Raw genomic sequence first — 14,080 nt, forward strand, 5'->3', positions numbered from 1 at the left:
ATTAAACTGATAGCAAGTACACCAGATGAGGGACAGTTAGACTTGAAACAATGGGTTCATAACTGATTTATATTATCTAAAATTAATGAAAAAGTAAACTGTGCTAAGTTAGACCAACAGCTGTACCAAACAGTGCACAAGGCTTTTATTTTTAGCTAAACAGGACCAACATTAGATGATTATAAACTAATCTATATTCACATTAGACGAATAAGCCATAAACATACTAATCACTCATCAACCGACACTAACCACCCGCTAAACACAATAATCACATAATAGTCAAAAAAATTAAAGACTGAAATTAAAAGGGAAGAGATTGGGGATTGCTGACCTATTTTGTGTACAGTGAAATGGGGCGTCGACGGCGTCGAATCTACTCTCTCATTTTGAACAGACCCGAACCTTGAGCCAAATGAGTTCGAATGAAAGTATTGAGGATTTTGCGAACTAAAGTTTCGTATTCTTTTTTTCTTAATGAATCGAATCAGATACTAAGAGTAGAGAGTAGGGATTTGTATCCTCCGGAACGGATTCAAGTCCCAAATCGAAATGGAACTAAAAAGTTATGTATGAGAAAATGTTCACGAAACAGATAAAGTAATTTTTTTCAGATCGTATCAAACTTTAGGGGTAAGCTAAGGATCAGAAAAATCTCCCCTTTCGGCTGAGGACATAAGATCGTATTTATAGGGAGTAAAGGCTAGGGTTATGGTTCTAATGAGCGGGAATTCGAATTATTTTCAAGTCGTTTGAATTGAATGTTGGGATTTTGGACGAAAATCAGAAAAGCAGAGATGAGCAGAGATTTACTCGAACTCGGCTAAAAAGGAATTGAAACTGAACTAAAGTACAAGTTGCCTTGCCTATTTATGTTGATACAGCGGTGAGGAATGATTCACCATCTTCCGATTTTGATATATGAGAGTCAAACCTTTTTCCAAAATGGGGATAAAGCCAAGCTTGGCTCTGCCATTGACAGAGCCATTCACGGGGAGAGAGAGAGAGAGAGAGAGAGATGAGCGGCTGAAGAGACGAAGTTTGCACGAAAATGGGGGAACAAAATTTGTGAGGGTGAAAGGGGGACTGCGTTTTGCTAAATGGGGGGAAAGAGAGATGAAGATGAGGAGAAAGAAAGGAAGAGAGAGAGAGGGCTCAAGAGAGGAGGTGTGGCGCTGTTGTTAGGATATTAGGTTTAGGTTGGAAGATGAAAATGAAGAGGTTGGGCCGGGTCGTCGGGTTAATGGACCGGGTAGAGGGTAATGGGTTGCGGATTGGATGAAAGGGGTAATGGGCTAGTGAATTAAACGGGTAGTGGGATGCTTTTGGGCCTAATTTGGCTGAATTTTGATTCTTCCTCCTTTATTTTAATTATTTTTCAGGCTTCTAATTTAATAACTAGTAACTAGTACAATATATATTATGTGAAGGCAATTAGTAATTAATATGCAGAAAGTAAAGGACTTAATAAAGTATAATTAGTTTAACGAGTACAAAAATCCGAAAATGAAATGATGACGAGCCATTAAAAATTGTGATAAAGTAATGCTCGTAATGTTGATAGTAAAATAGTGAAAATTAATAATAGTGAAAATAAAGTGTTTAGCCCGTCAATAAATTTAGAAGCCCGAGGAAATAAATTGGAATAAAGGAGGGACAAAATTGGGTGTCAACAGTTGATATGTAATATGAGGAAAGTTGTATAAACAAAGGAAATGCTGCCTAATTTTCTCTAGCTTTAGTTGGGCATGTTCATGTAATCGATTAGCTAATGTTAATACGAACTCTTTTGAAGGTAGAAACGCGAGCATCGAAGGAGAACGATCAAACGATTGAATAACTAAACGAAAGAGGTATGTGAGGCTAATCCTTTCCTTCTATGGCATGGCTCCTATGGCATGAATCCTCCTATTTTCCCATGATCTTCCTAAATAAAGAAAACTATGAGTCCATGACTGTAACGAGCTATATATGTATAAGATAAAGAAAAGAGATACGATACGAGCATGATAATGATGATGATGAGTTTAAGTACAAAGAATCTTAAAGTGAGGTACAATGTCCATGAGGTTAATGATCCTAAGTATGGTTCCATTGATGATTTTCCTTATGTGCACTCACCTTAAAATGTTAGTCCCTTCAATGTGAGATATGACGATTATGATCACTCCATAACGTAGTCGGGGGTTCACGACCTCATGTCACCCCGACATAGCCATAGTTACCTTCAAGCTTTAATGTATGTTTAATGATGAGATGTATGATAAAGATAAGTTTATGTTGACTGTATGACGATACGATTCCGCCACGCCTAAATGGACGGGCATGTCACCGCGAAGGCGGGCTGCATACGATTCCACCGCGCCTAAATGGTCGGCATGTCACCGCTAAGGCGGGCTGCTATGTTTACACCGAGCCTAGAGGGCCGGGCATGACACCACTAGTGGGCGGCATATGATGGTTACCCGAACGCGGGTTAACGATGATGGTACATGTGCTACGATGATATGTGCGTTATGATAATAAATGTAATAAGTATAAAATGCATTTACTCTTAAAGGTTAAGCAGGTTATTTCTTCATCTCATGCCTTATGATTTCTCTATTATGTTCATTTCATTCATGCCTTACATACTCAGTACAATGTTCGTACTGACGTCCGTTTTCTTTGGACGCTATGTTCATGCCCACAGGTAGACAGGGAGGTGATCCAGACTCGTAGGAGCTACTAGCAGACTTGAGAGCACTCCATTGTTCTGGAGTGCCATTGATTTGTTCTTTTGTGTATATATATGTTTTGGGCATGACGGGGTCCTGTCCCGTTCATATGTCTAGTACTCTAGTAGAGGCTCGTAGATACGCATGTGTGAGTAGTATGGTCTCACGATTTTTTTCCCATGTGTATATATATATGTTTTGATAGCCGAAGGGCTTATGTATATAAAGATAATTATGTTTCAAAGTGAAAAATGACTTTCCTATGATTTGAGTATAAGATTAATGAATCAACGCTTGATGTGTATGATGGATGGGTAATGGTATGAGCAGTGCTCAGTGGTTAGCCCCGGGTACCATCATGGTCCCTAATTGGGTCGTGACACATATATTATCTGGAAGTTAGTTTTGATTAGTAACTTTGATGACCCATGAAGTACAGTTAGGTATGTACAAATTTATGTAAACTTGAGAAAGTTTCTTTTATCCAAGCACATATAATATATTTTGCTTTCAGATCTGTAAAACTAGCATTTTATTGAATTTACAGATGAGAAAAGCTGCCGAACTCTGTCATTTTATTTGAAGCATAGTTGTTGAATGGTCACTGTCACGATGGACCGGATGAATTTTAACCTGCTGATTAGAGGTCTTGGAAATGGATCTGGAGGGTAGTTGCATTAGTTTTTGGCTAATACAGTTGATTCTAGTTTGAAATTCTACATTCATTCTAGGTGGGCATGATTTTATGAGTAAAAAGAAAAACAATTTCCAACATTTTACAAGGGTGTGCTAAATGGTACTGTATGCTTGACTTCGTTTTCTTGCCCCAATAAAGACCATTTCAACTTGTCCTAGATGACTCAACTCCAGTCAAATTTCTATTAGTAATGGCTTGTCGAGCTCATTTTGAACTTTGATGGAGGTTCTTCTCAAAGTTTTTTTTCTAATAAAATATTTTGGATGTACGTGCTTGTGGGGATATTGTTTCTATTGATAACCTGGAAATCTCATTCTCAAAGTATAGAATCATTCTATAAAAAATAAAAAAATAATAAAAAAAAAAAAAAAAAAAGAGAGAGAGTAAAGCATAGAATTCATTCTCATCAGTCTTATTCTATGCTTTACTCATTTTTTTGAGAATGAATTCTATGCTTACTCTTTTGAACTCATCTTTTGTCCAAAATTTCCATTTCTTATCAGTTGTTGTTATCCTAATCACGTGTCATATCAAAGGTGATATAAAACAGTTGCAAATTCTATAGGAAGGGATCTGTGTTAACATGTACATACAATCTGTATTCAGCCTCTTCGGACATGATTTAGATAATGCTAAATATTGGTTAAAGTCAAACTATGGCGATGCGACATTTCATATTTATGTTTTGATATCCCAAATCCAAGCTTTAGATTTCTTTAGTATCCATCTCCAACTTTTAACTTCTTTGTACAATCTCAGCCTGTTCAAGAGCCAGAGAAAATGACCCAAATAATTGTTGAAGCATTGGAACTCACTGGACAAAGAGGGATCATTAACAAAGGCTGGGGTGGCCTTGGCAATTGTAAGTTCTGCTTTCGGACTTGGGAATTCTGCTTATTATTCTAGAGTGAGAATACACGGTTTATTTAATTATTCATTTTTGTGTAGGTAACTCATGTAGTTTTGTTGGTGGAACTCAGCTAATACTTGTTTTTGTTGTGTGCCCAGTGGCTGAACCAAAAGGATTTTGTGTACTTGCTCGATATTGTCCCCATGATTGGTTATTCTTACAATGTTTTGCAGCGGTGAGCCTTTGATACTTTTACTCTAATTCTGTTTTATTAGCTAAGCAGCGATAAGGATAAGAAGCTCAAGGAAATATAGGTAGCTTAAGGCCACAGGACCAAACTTGGGGTGAGGGTTGAGGCACAGTGAAAAATGGAGGACTGACTTGTGATTTTGAATATTGACTTAGGTTTATTCATTGGTTATACATAGTTTTTATGTGGGATTGTCAATAAAGACTTTAGTTTTATTCATTGGTACCAATGGTTTAGTGTTTCTATTAAGTGTAGTTTATGGTTCACAAATTCTTGACTATTGAAGTTGCATGACCTGGGCTTGAGATGTTAGATGCTGTGACATTAAGTTTAGGCTTGTATACATGTCCCTGACCACTTTTTCATTGTTTCTACAGCTTTTTGAGCGCATAGAGCTCTAAGATTAAGTTGCATGCAGTGGTGGAACTACATGCGTGGAAGGGGGTTATAAGGTGTAAACAAGCTAAAAATGAGCTTTGTTCCTTACGTGTAAGCTATCGAATCCCCTTGGCATCAGGAAATATTCTAGAGTAGCAGAAAAAGAGGTTCAATAATTGCTTTAGTTCACAGGTCAAATCCCAATGGTCACATTCTGATATTTTTTTGAATCCCCTTAAACAAATTCCTCACTCTGCCACTGGTTGAACGTGTTTCCATCTTGGCCTCGCTTTCTTCTTATAGATGTGTGAATATGTTCCAGTTTGGTGAGTTTGTGAACTGAACATAATCCCAAACTGGATTGTTGTAGCCATCAACTGTAAAATATTGGTTCAAATCCAGGACAAAGTGGCAACAAAGATCCAGGACCAAGTGGCACCAACCTGCACCGTTAATGTAACAGCAACAGTTTAGATTATAATGTTTAGTAAGCTTAGTGGCTGGCTTTGATAATATTCTGTTTTCAAGACTTTTTTGTGCTAAAAAGGGCAATTGATTTAACTGTTTTCTCTCATAACATATGATAAAATAATTCACTCTGGTCAAGATCCAAGATTGAAGTGCTACTTCCTTTCCAGTGTTTGTCTATTATGAGAAGATAGATTACTTTTTATGTAAGTTGAGTCAACAATTTTATGCTGCTGTGACTTGCAGTTGGGTGGGGGAATTGGCAGCTTGGAACTTTTTGTGCCACTGACAATTACATTTCTAGAGTGGGAGTTGAGCAGGGAAGGGGATGGCGGTTAATCTCTATTGCTTCATAAAGGCCACTCTCTCTGGTTCCCAGTCAATTGAAAGCTTTAACAAACTCCCTTTATGTGCTTCATATTCGAAGTATCATCCAGCTTAGCATGCATAGGATAAGTGACACAACCAATTGTCTCTTTCTTTCCAGGTGCACCATGGGGGTGCTGGAACAACGGCTGCTGGTCTTAAAGCTGCGGTGATGATTTCAGCAGCTTCTGATTTTTTTTCTTCTCTCGTTTCGTTTTGTGTTTATTTGGGCTAATTGTATCTTATCGTTATTTTGAGATTACTGTGTCCAACAACTGTTGTCCCCTTCTTTGGTGATCAGCCGTTTTGGGGGGAAAGGGTGCACGCAAGAGGTGTCGGCCCTCCCCCTATACCTGTCGACGAATTTTCACTTCCTAAGCTGCCTGATGCAATTAAATTCATGCTTGATCCTAAGGTACTTTGGTATGGATTTTTATCCCATGTACTGAGTTGCTTGCGGAAGCTACATAAGAGCAAAAACTTTTTAGTATGAATTAGCATATATATATATATATATATATATATATACTGGAGTTTAATTTGCCAAAGTTATGTCCAAAGGGCCTTATTGAGTCTTAGTGTCTTACTGCATCATCCTCTAGATCACTAGAAAGTTGAGAGTAACGGTGAGATATCAATTCAAAATGGATTTTCCTTCTTGTTTACCAAGTTGTTCCTTTCTTTTGTATTTGAAGTATAGAAAAACTTGGAGTATAGTTGTTTGGACTAAAGCGTGGTTGTTGTTATTTAGAAAAAGCTTGAGAAGGTGGAATGTTATTCAATATGAACAAGTGAGATAATTCACAGGTAAAGGAGCATGCAGTTGAGCTGGCTAAGGCGATGGAGAATGAAGATGGCGTCACTCAGTGGCGGACCCATGTACAATTTTTGGGTGCTCCAGCACCCATTAAATTCAGTCACGGAGTGTATAGCTGTATAGAAAATATAAAGGAAACAGATATAAATAGTTAATAGAGCACCCCCGAACTCAAAATTCCTGGGTCCAGCACTCCCGAACTCAAAATCCTGGGTCCGCCACTGGCGTCACTGGAGCAGTAAAAGCCTTCTTTAAGCATCTTCCCCACAACAAGCACGAGCCTGATCAAATACCTGCACCACCAAGTTTATTTTCTACAATAAGAAGATGCTTCGGTTGTTCCTAGATCTCAAAGTGGATAAAGATTCTATTTTGTCACTATAACTATCTATACTTCGTTCCTGTAATTGTAGAATATTTTTACACACACCCAATGGTGCTCTCTCCTAGCAAGAGTCTATAACCTTGATCATTACATTGTTACTCTTAAGTAGTTGAATACCATTGTAAAATGACTAGACAATTTCATATTCATCAGAAGATGAATCGACGTTGTAAATGACAGTTCTAAATTGTCCTAGTTATGTTTTAAGAATTTTTATTTATTTATCATGGGAAGTGCTTGCAGTTTAAAAGAATGTTTTTACCACAATTAGAGTGTTGTCTGATTCTCTTTTACCACAATTAGAGTGTTGTCTGATTCTCTTCCTCCCGACTGACTCTGGAAAATAGTATTAGTGGTTCGTTTGCAAGATTTTCTGGGAGTTGAGGGTCTATGTATTGTCTCAAAGCTGCTACATATAGGACGTTGGTATTCTGAATTTGCTCAGGTGGGCATAGTTTGTTGTAAAAATATCTTTCCAGCATGCCATTCGAGAAAGTACAATTTCCAGAAAGGCACACAGTGACACAGGTAACCAGGGGCAGAGCCACATGAGTGCGAGGGTCGGCGGAAAATTACGCTATATATATAAGATTAAAATTATTTTTAAGTATATATAGTAGATGTTGAATCCCCTTGGCTTCTTTTGAGAGTTCACTTCTTTATATTTTAAACCCCCTCAGTGAAAAATCTGACTTCACCACTACAAGTAACGATGAGAACAAGGAGGGGTTCCGTAACTATCCTGTATTTGTTATTCCCAAAGCTCTGAACACTTTTCAGTTGTTGGCTTGTTGCAGCATTTAATAGAGAGTTGCACTCTTGTTCATTGGCTTTTCTACAACTTTACCTTCACTGGTGGACTCTTTGATGCTTAAAGAAAGAAAACACTGATAGTCATACATGCAAGAGTAGAAATATAAATCCAGTAACACTATTCACAGATTCTGTGTGGTAAAGTCAGATATTCTAACAAGAAAATCTTAAAAGAAGCAAGAGTGTCATGTACGGGAATAATTAGAGATAATTTTAAAGTCAATTTTGTCTCTCTTATGTCAAGAGAGTTTAAAGATTTATATATGTATATAAGATCTTTTTTTCTTCTTTATTTGCATAGAATAATTTTCTGACAAAAGGATTCAAAACTAGCCATGGTGGCAACAGGGGCTGACCTAGCCTATCAAGTATGAGTTCGCGTGAATTCAACAACTTTTGTTCAAACCTTGTAATCTTACTAACAATTCACAAAATATTTATTAAATATAGTATGAACCAAATTCTTTTTATATACTCCCTTCGTCTTCTTACTTGTCCGTGTTTGACTTGACAGATCCCTTAAGCTTTAAGTTGCAAAAATAAAACGACAATTTTACTAGATCACCTTTAATTATTATAAATTATCTGAATAACTGAAATCAATTCTTATAAGTATCTAATCCAATAATTAACAATAAGGGTAAAATAGTTATGAAATAGTAAATAATCTCTTGATTTTTCAAACTGAACAAATAAAAGTGTACATTTATTTTTAATGTAGTGGATAAATAAAAATAGATGGAAAGAGTCTTAATTTAAGGTCGCAGAAATCCATAAACTTTATATTCTGGAGAGAGGGAGGTTGAGAACTGTCAATGCACTTGCATTAACTATTATGTGCTGCTGCATGATGTCTGATGAATTAGGTTTGGTCTGAAAAAACTCTTGAGAGTCGCTACGTCCGTGAACACATGGACCACTATTGTTATTGTTATTGTTTGTGTGTGATGACATATACGTGAAATCCCAAGACATGCAACCAATGTATGGAAGGAGAGACAAGTTGCATAGCCATTGGCGGTGGATGTGTCAGATAGTGATGCAGGGGAAGATACAAGTTGCTCATTTTCTCCCATAACTATTTATTGAAAAAAGCAGTTTTAGGGTAGTGCATGTAGGCCAAATGATAAATCGAAACCGAAGGCAACTATAATTCTGACCTCCCAATCCTCTAGTGTGCTTAACTTTTGTCAGCTGGGAAACCATTGGCCAGCACAAGCAGCATCTATCTTTTGGGCGTAGTATGAGTAGAATTTAATTATTTTTCAACGGTGATCAGGGATGACTCAATACTATTCGTGGCCTAAAGTCAGCTTCAACGAGAGGCCTTAATTTTTTTTTTCCGTCAAACAAAACAACTTTTATAGATCTATTATAATATTTTAAAAACATGAATATAAATGTCGGGTGACCAAAATATCCTTCAAATATTGAACGACTTTTATACCCTTAATTATTTAGTTACTTTGAATAGAAATATACAAGAAAAGGACACAATTGAAATAATGCATGTCGGGATAAAAAGTTGTGTTGTAGTAGACAAGGAAGTTAAGGTAAAATCTTATCCTATTTAGGAACTAATTAACTCAATGTTAACCGACTTTTTCACATTAATAAGGCACCAACTTTCATTAAATGTTATAGTTCTGTTTATAACGTACGTATAGATGTTAGCTTAATTAGTAACGCACGGACTCTAAATATTAGCCAAACATTTTAACTAATTTAGGGTTCCAAGTAAATGGAGAAAGCAATATGAATCTGAGTTGGAGAAACTTGAAAAAAACATAGCTGAAGATAACTAATAATAATGAAGCTTATGTTGATTATCTCACGTCGCGTAGGAGTAAATTCTCTCGCTCTTTCTCGTGAAAACTGGTATTAACATCTATGATGCAATGGTTTATCATCTTTTAAGCTATGAGCTCTTGGTTGTGGTCTTAGATTAAAATAAGAGTGTCATTTACATTTTTAGTACTATTTCTTTTACTACAATTATATACGAAGCTTCAGAATCAATTATTGATTACAGAAGGTAACGAGTAGGAACTGATGAGTAATATGTATGACGACTAATTATATTCAAGCATTTCATTAATTAAACTAGCAAGTTAAAATTGCAGATTTCTTACATTATTCTTGAAAGAGTTTAAATTTCAATTAAGCTTTTAAATGTGTGCCGTAGAATTTAAATCTTTGTACATATAGTTATGGATTCGTTAATAATATATTAACTTTCTTTAACTTTTAATTAGTGAAATATGCATATATTTTTAGATTTCAAATTAAATTAATTTTCTTATCTTTTATAACATTATTGCTTTTTTTGAATAAATTTTATCTATAACAGTCAAATCATATTTAAATGTTACATATTGCTGTAGATGTATAACAACCTATAGTTATAAAAGCGAAAAAAAAATATTGGAATAGATGGGTCAGGATACAGAGATTTGACTGTAATGTCATCAAACTAACTTAAATAAATTGATCACCTTCCGATTCAAATGATGTTCAATCATTTCGAGTTAAAAGATCGTGTGAACACTATTGATTTTCAACATTTAAATGATGTTGCTTTGTATGTCAGTTACGATTTTCAGTATATAATGAAAATAAATATAATAGATGGTCAATATCTCAATTCCTATGTTGGATTATTTTAGTCATAACAGATTTTTTTTCACATAGGTAAAAACCTAAAGAATATATACCAAAACAACATTTTAATGAGAAGTATACGATCAAATAATACTTTTGATGAGATAAATTGTACAGTATGTAACTTCAAATAACATTCTATCATTTGTTATGATTGACAGGGGAATATATATATATATATATATATATATATATATATATATATATTCCCTCCGTCCCATTTTAAGTGTCTTATTTTTTTTTTGGTCTGTCTCAAAAAGAGTGGCTCTTTATATATTTAGTAAGTTGGGAATTCAAACATCTTACGTGACACGTTTATAACCACAAGATTCAAATGATATTTTAGTACATTATTCACATCTTTAAATTAGGACCACAAAATTCAAAAGTCTCTATCTAGTCAAACTAAGACATTTAAATTGGGACGAAAGAGTATTTTCATTTTAAATCAATTTTTTAGCTTTTTCAGATGCAAAATTATGAACACTTATTTTATAATCGATTTTTTATTTAATTTGGAATTTATTTTCATTAGTTTCATTTTAAGGCTTGTGCTTCATTGACTTTATCCAAAAGTCGGCACTGATAGTGGCACATCTAGGCTAGACCAGTAAATTTGACCGACTTTACTCCAACTCGAACTATATAAATAGTAATAATACACCTAGTGCAATCTCATAAATGAGGTCTGAGAAGGATAGAATGTAAGCAGACCTTACCTTTACCACTATGAGGTAGAGATGTTATTCTCGATAGACCCTCGTCTCAAAAGAAAATTTTTTGAAGCGGGATTGCAAGAAAAATATTAACATCAAAATAGCAACAATACAAAGTAAATGAAGCAACAGATAGTAATACACATTGTAGACTAAGAAATTATGCGATTACTAAATAATGGTACTAATAAGAAGAGGAGGAGAGAAGGCTAGCCCCCTGCCTTCCCCACATAAAGTCGACAACACTCAGCTATCTACTAACCTTCTAGCCTAATTATCGACCTCCGTACCTTCCTATCTAGGGTCATGTTTTCAGTAAGTTGAAATTGTGTCATGTCCTGTCCAATCACCTCCCCCAATTCTTCTTCAACCTACCTCTACTTCTCCTAACTCATGTTACATGCCATCTTTTATACCTCCTTACTGGCACATCATTGCACCTTCTCTTCACATGTCTGAACCATCTCAGCCTCGCTTCCCGCATTTTGTCTGCCACAAAGGTCACTCCCACTTTGCCCCGTACGACGTCATTTTAATCATATCTTTCTTAGTATGCCCACATATCCATCTGAGCATCCTTGTCTTCGGTACATCCATCTAAGCCTCCTTATTCTGCCCATACAACAATATTGGTCTAACCATCTGTAGAACTTACCTTTAAGCCTTGGCGACATAGTCTTATCGCACAGCACCCCGGATGCGAGCCTCCATTTCACCCACCTCACAGCAATATGAAGTGGGACATTATTATCAATCTCTCCGTCTCCTTGGATAAATAGCTTGGGTTATATACATATGCGCGTGAATAAAATCGACACATATATGAAGAACAGAATTCACAAAAAATCATGAATTGTGAGGACAAAATCATACTACTATTTCATTGAAAATTTAGGAGGCTTTTAAGTGTCTTTTTTCTTTTTCTGATCGAGAAAAAAGACATAAAAAAAAAAAAATGAAGCTAATTGAAGAGGGAGCTGCACTTGGAAAAGCAGGTGCTTAAAATTGTCAGAAGAGTTGGGAGGCAGACACAATTACCCAATCCATACATAAGTGTTTTTCCTTTTGTGAGTTCTGAGTTCTGATCTAACCACCAATCTCTTCCATTGCCTGAGCATGCAGGATGATGATACTTAGCTTTCTCCCCACTTATCCTCTCTTTTACTACTACTCAATTCTCTCTCTCTTATATCTCTTCTCTGTTCAGTTTCCCAAGCCCATACACCCTCTTGTGTGCCACCCATTTGCACACTTTTTAATACTCCACTTCATTATTTCTGTCTTGCACATTTCCCAAGCTTAGTTTCTGAACTTAAAGTGTCCCTCTTCCTTTGATCATTTCATAACTAGTCATAACTCATAACCCCCAACTTCAAAAGTCTCTATTCTTGTTTCTTTCTGTTCCCCTTAATTTATTTGTTCCTCTCTCAGCTCTACCACCTCCAACACAAACCAAAGTCTTCTTCATTTCTCTCAAGGTATGTAAGTAGTTCACTGTAATTTTCTTTCATCAATCCAATTTGTTGGGAATATATTTTTAGTCATGTTAATATGTTTACATTAACATAGCTACTTATAATGATTGAATTCTCTTACCTGAAAACTTACACTGCATAGTGTAAAAATAATTCTTTTTGTGTACATAAATCATTGAATATCCTTGATAGAGGTTCCCATTTTAAGTGAAACATTCTTACATTTTTTGGAATTCTCTGACTTAAATTTTTTGCTCCGCCACTCATCCTATGTTTTATAGATACCTTCTAGTCCAATAAATAATTTATACGCCGTCAAAGATATATCAAAAAACTCTTAGTACTTGAATGTGGCTGACTTCAACTCCTTTGGAATTGTAGCGCATAGCAATTGCTGTTTCTTTCATTATTCCAGTACTATCATAAAAGTTCTTCTTTTTCGCTAACTTAGTATTATTGTTACGTCTCTTTTGCAGGTATGGAGAGTGACAAAGTAAGCCATGTCCAACCAAATAACAATTCAGAAGACAACACATCAAGGTCATTTCCATGTTTATATTGTTCAAGAAAGTTCCACAGTTCACAAGCACTAGGAGGCCATCAAAATGCTCACAAGAAAGAAAGAACAGCAGCCAGAAAGAACAAGAGATCAATTATGTCATCTCATCATCATCACGACTATGCTTCACTACTTCCTCAAACACCTCTTCTTTTTGCACCTAACCATCATCCCATTGGCCTTATAAATCATCCTTCTCTTTATATAACTGCACATGCAGCCAACTTTTGTCAGTTTCCATCATTTGGATCAAATGGAGCAACAAGATTTGATAATAATAACAATGCAATGCTTTATCGAAATCAGTATGGGAACTATAATAATAGTAACCCTTATGTGCTTGAGGGAGATGAACAAGGTTTCCCAAAATGCAACGATGATTTCTTTGAAGAATGTCATGATAACGTACCAACTTTTGTTAAGGATGATAGAGATCAGAAGCTTGATTTGTCACTCCATTTATAGTCTCTTTTTTTGGTTGGGATTTTTGTGTTTTATTTAGAATGCCCGTCACTCTTTATTTTATTTTTTTTGGTTCCCTAATGATATCATAGCTAGTGTCTGGTGCATTCTGGATGACTAATTCCTCAAATGATGCTTAAGATTATTTTTAGAGCTAACTGCAACATATTTGTCCCAATTTACGTGTCACTTTTTGTTTCTCGAAATTTAATAAATTATAATATGAATTTTGATTAACATATTAAAATGTATGTTTCCAACATATTGATAATGAGAAGAAGTGCAATTTATAATACTTTTCTTATAATTTTAAATGTCTAATTTGAAACTAATCAAAAGTAGAGTTTGGAGATTATTTGATTGAAATTGAAAAAAATTACTAATTGAAGTTGAATACTGAAGTTAACAAATTTTAATAGCTAGGTAATTTACAAAAGAACCACTGTGGAAAGCTTGTTTTATTTAT

At 35.4% G+C, this 14,080-nt stretch overlaps 2 protein-coding genes across 18 annotated transcripts; both read left to right on the forward strand.

Annotated features, from left to right (window-relative positions):
* The first annotated feature begins 3,024 nt into the window (after positions 1–3,024).
* Positions 3,025–7,182, forward strand: LOC132610884 (sterol 3-beta-glucosyltransferase UGT80A2-like). Of its 17 annotated transcripts, XR_009571359.1 has the most exons (7): positions 3,167–3,448; positions 4,174–4,276; positions 4,423–4,499; positions 4,892–5,003; positions 5,607–5,731; positions 5,848–6,141; positions 6,534–7,182. XR_009571359.1 is itself a non-coding variant. In XM_060325285.1 (6 exons), exons 2-6 carry the CDS (start codon positions 3,511–3,513, stop codon positions 6,696–6,698), a joined length of 456 nt encoding a protein of 151 aa, XP_060181268.1. In that variant the 5' UTR covers positions 3,025–3,160; positions 3,265–3,510; the 3' UTR covers positions 6,699–7,182. The 17 variants fall into 17 exon arrangements, 7 of the variants coding, with proteins under 7 accessions (XP_060181268.1, XP_060181270.1, XP_060181272.1 ...); XM_060325285.1 differs by lacking the exons at positions 4,892–5,003; positions 5,607–5,731 and adding an exon at positions 3,025–3,160 and having other exon boundaries at positions 3,265–3,513; positions 4,363–4,499; positions 5,848–5,895; XM_060325287.1 differs by lacking the exons at positions 4,892–5,003; positions 5,607–5,731 and adding an exon at positions 3,025–3,160 and having other exon boundaries at positions 3,265–3,385; positions 4,363–4,499; positions 5,848–5,895.
* A 4,891-nt stretch (positions 7,183–12,073) lies between these two features.
* Positions 12,074–13,718, forward strand: LOC132611766 (protein LATE FLOWERING-like). Its single transcript, XM_060326143.1, has 2 exons — positions 12,074–12,113; positions 13,070–13,718. Exons 1-2 carry the CDS (start codon positions 12,074–12,076, stop codon positions 13,615–13,617), a joined length of 588 nt encoding a protein of 195 aa, XP_060182126.1. The 3' UTR covers positions 13,618–13,718.
* Positions 13,719–14,080: the final 362 nt, after the last annotated feature.

The sequence above is a fragment of the Lycium barbarum genome, chromosome 9 (assembly GCF_019175385.1).
Source record: "Lycium barbarum isolate Lr01 chromosome 9, ASM1917538v2, whole genome shotgun sequence".
Lineage (NCBI taxonomy): Eukaryota > Viridiplantae > Streptophyta > Magnoliopsida > Solanales > Solanaceae > Lycium > Lycium barbarum.

What these genes read in the sequence shown, in the direction of transcription:
- LOC132610884 (XM_060325285.1), top strand. An exon ending in CTGGGGTGGCCTTGGCAATT is followed by an intron (nt 4,277 to 4,362) that starts GTAAGTTCTGCT and finishes ATTTTTGTGTAG; the next exon opens with GTAACTCATGTAGTTTTGTT. An exon ending in CTGCTGGTCTTAAAGCTGCG is followed by an intron (nt 5,896 to 6,533) that starts GTGATGATTTCA and finishes GATAATTCACAG; the next exon opens with GTAAAGGAGCATGCAGTTGA.
- LOC132611766 (XM_060326143.1), top strand. Translation starts at nt 12,074, where the DNA reads ATGAAGCTAATTGAAGAGGGAGCTGCACTTGGAAAAGCAG. An exon ending in AGCTGCACTTGGAAAAGCAG is followed by an intron (nt 12,114 to 13,069) that starts GTGCTTAAAATT and finishes TCTCTTTTGCAG; the next exon opens with GTATGGAGAGTGACAAAGTA.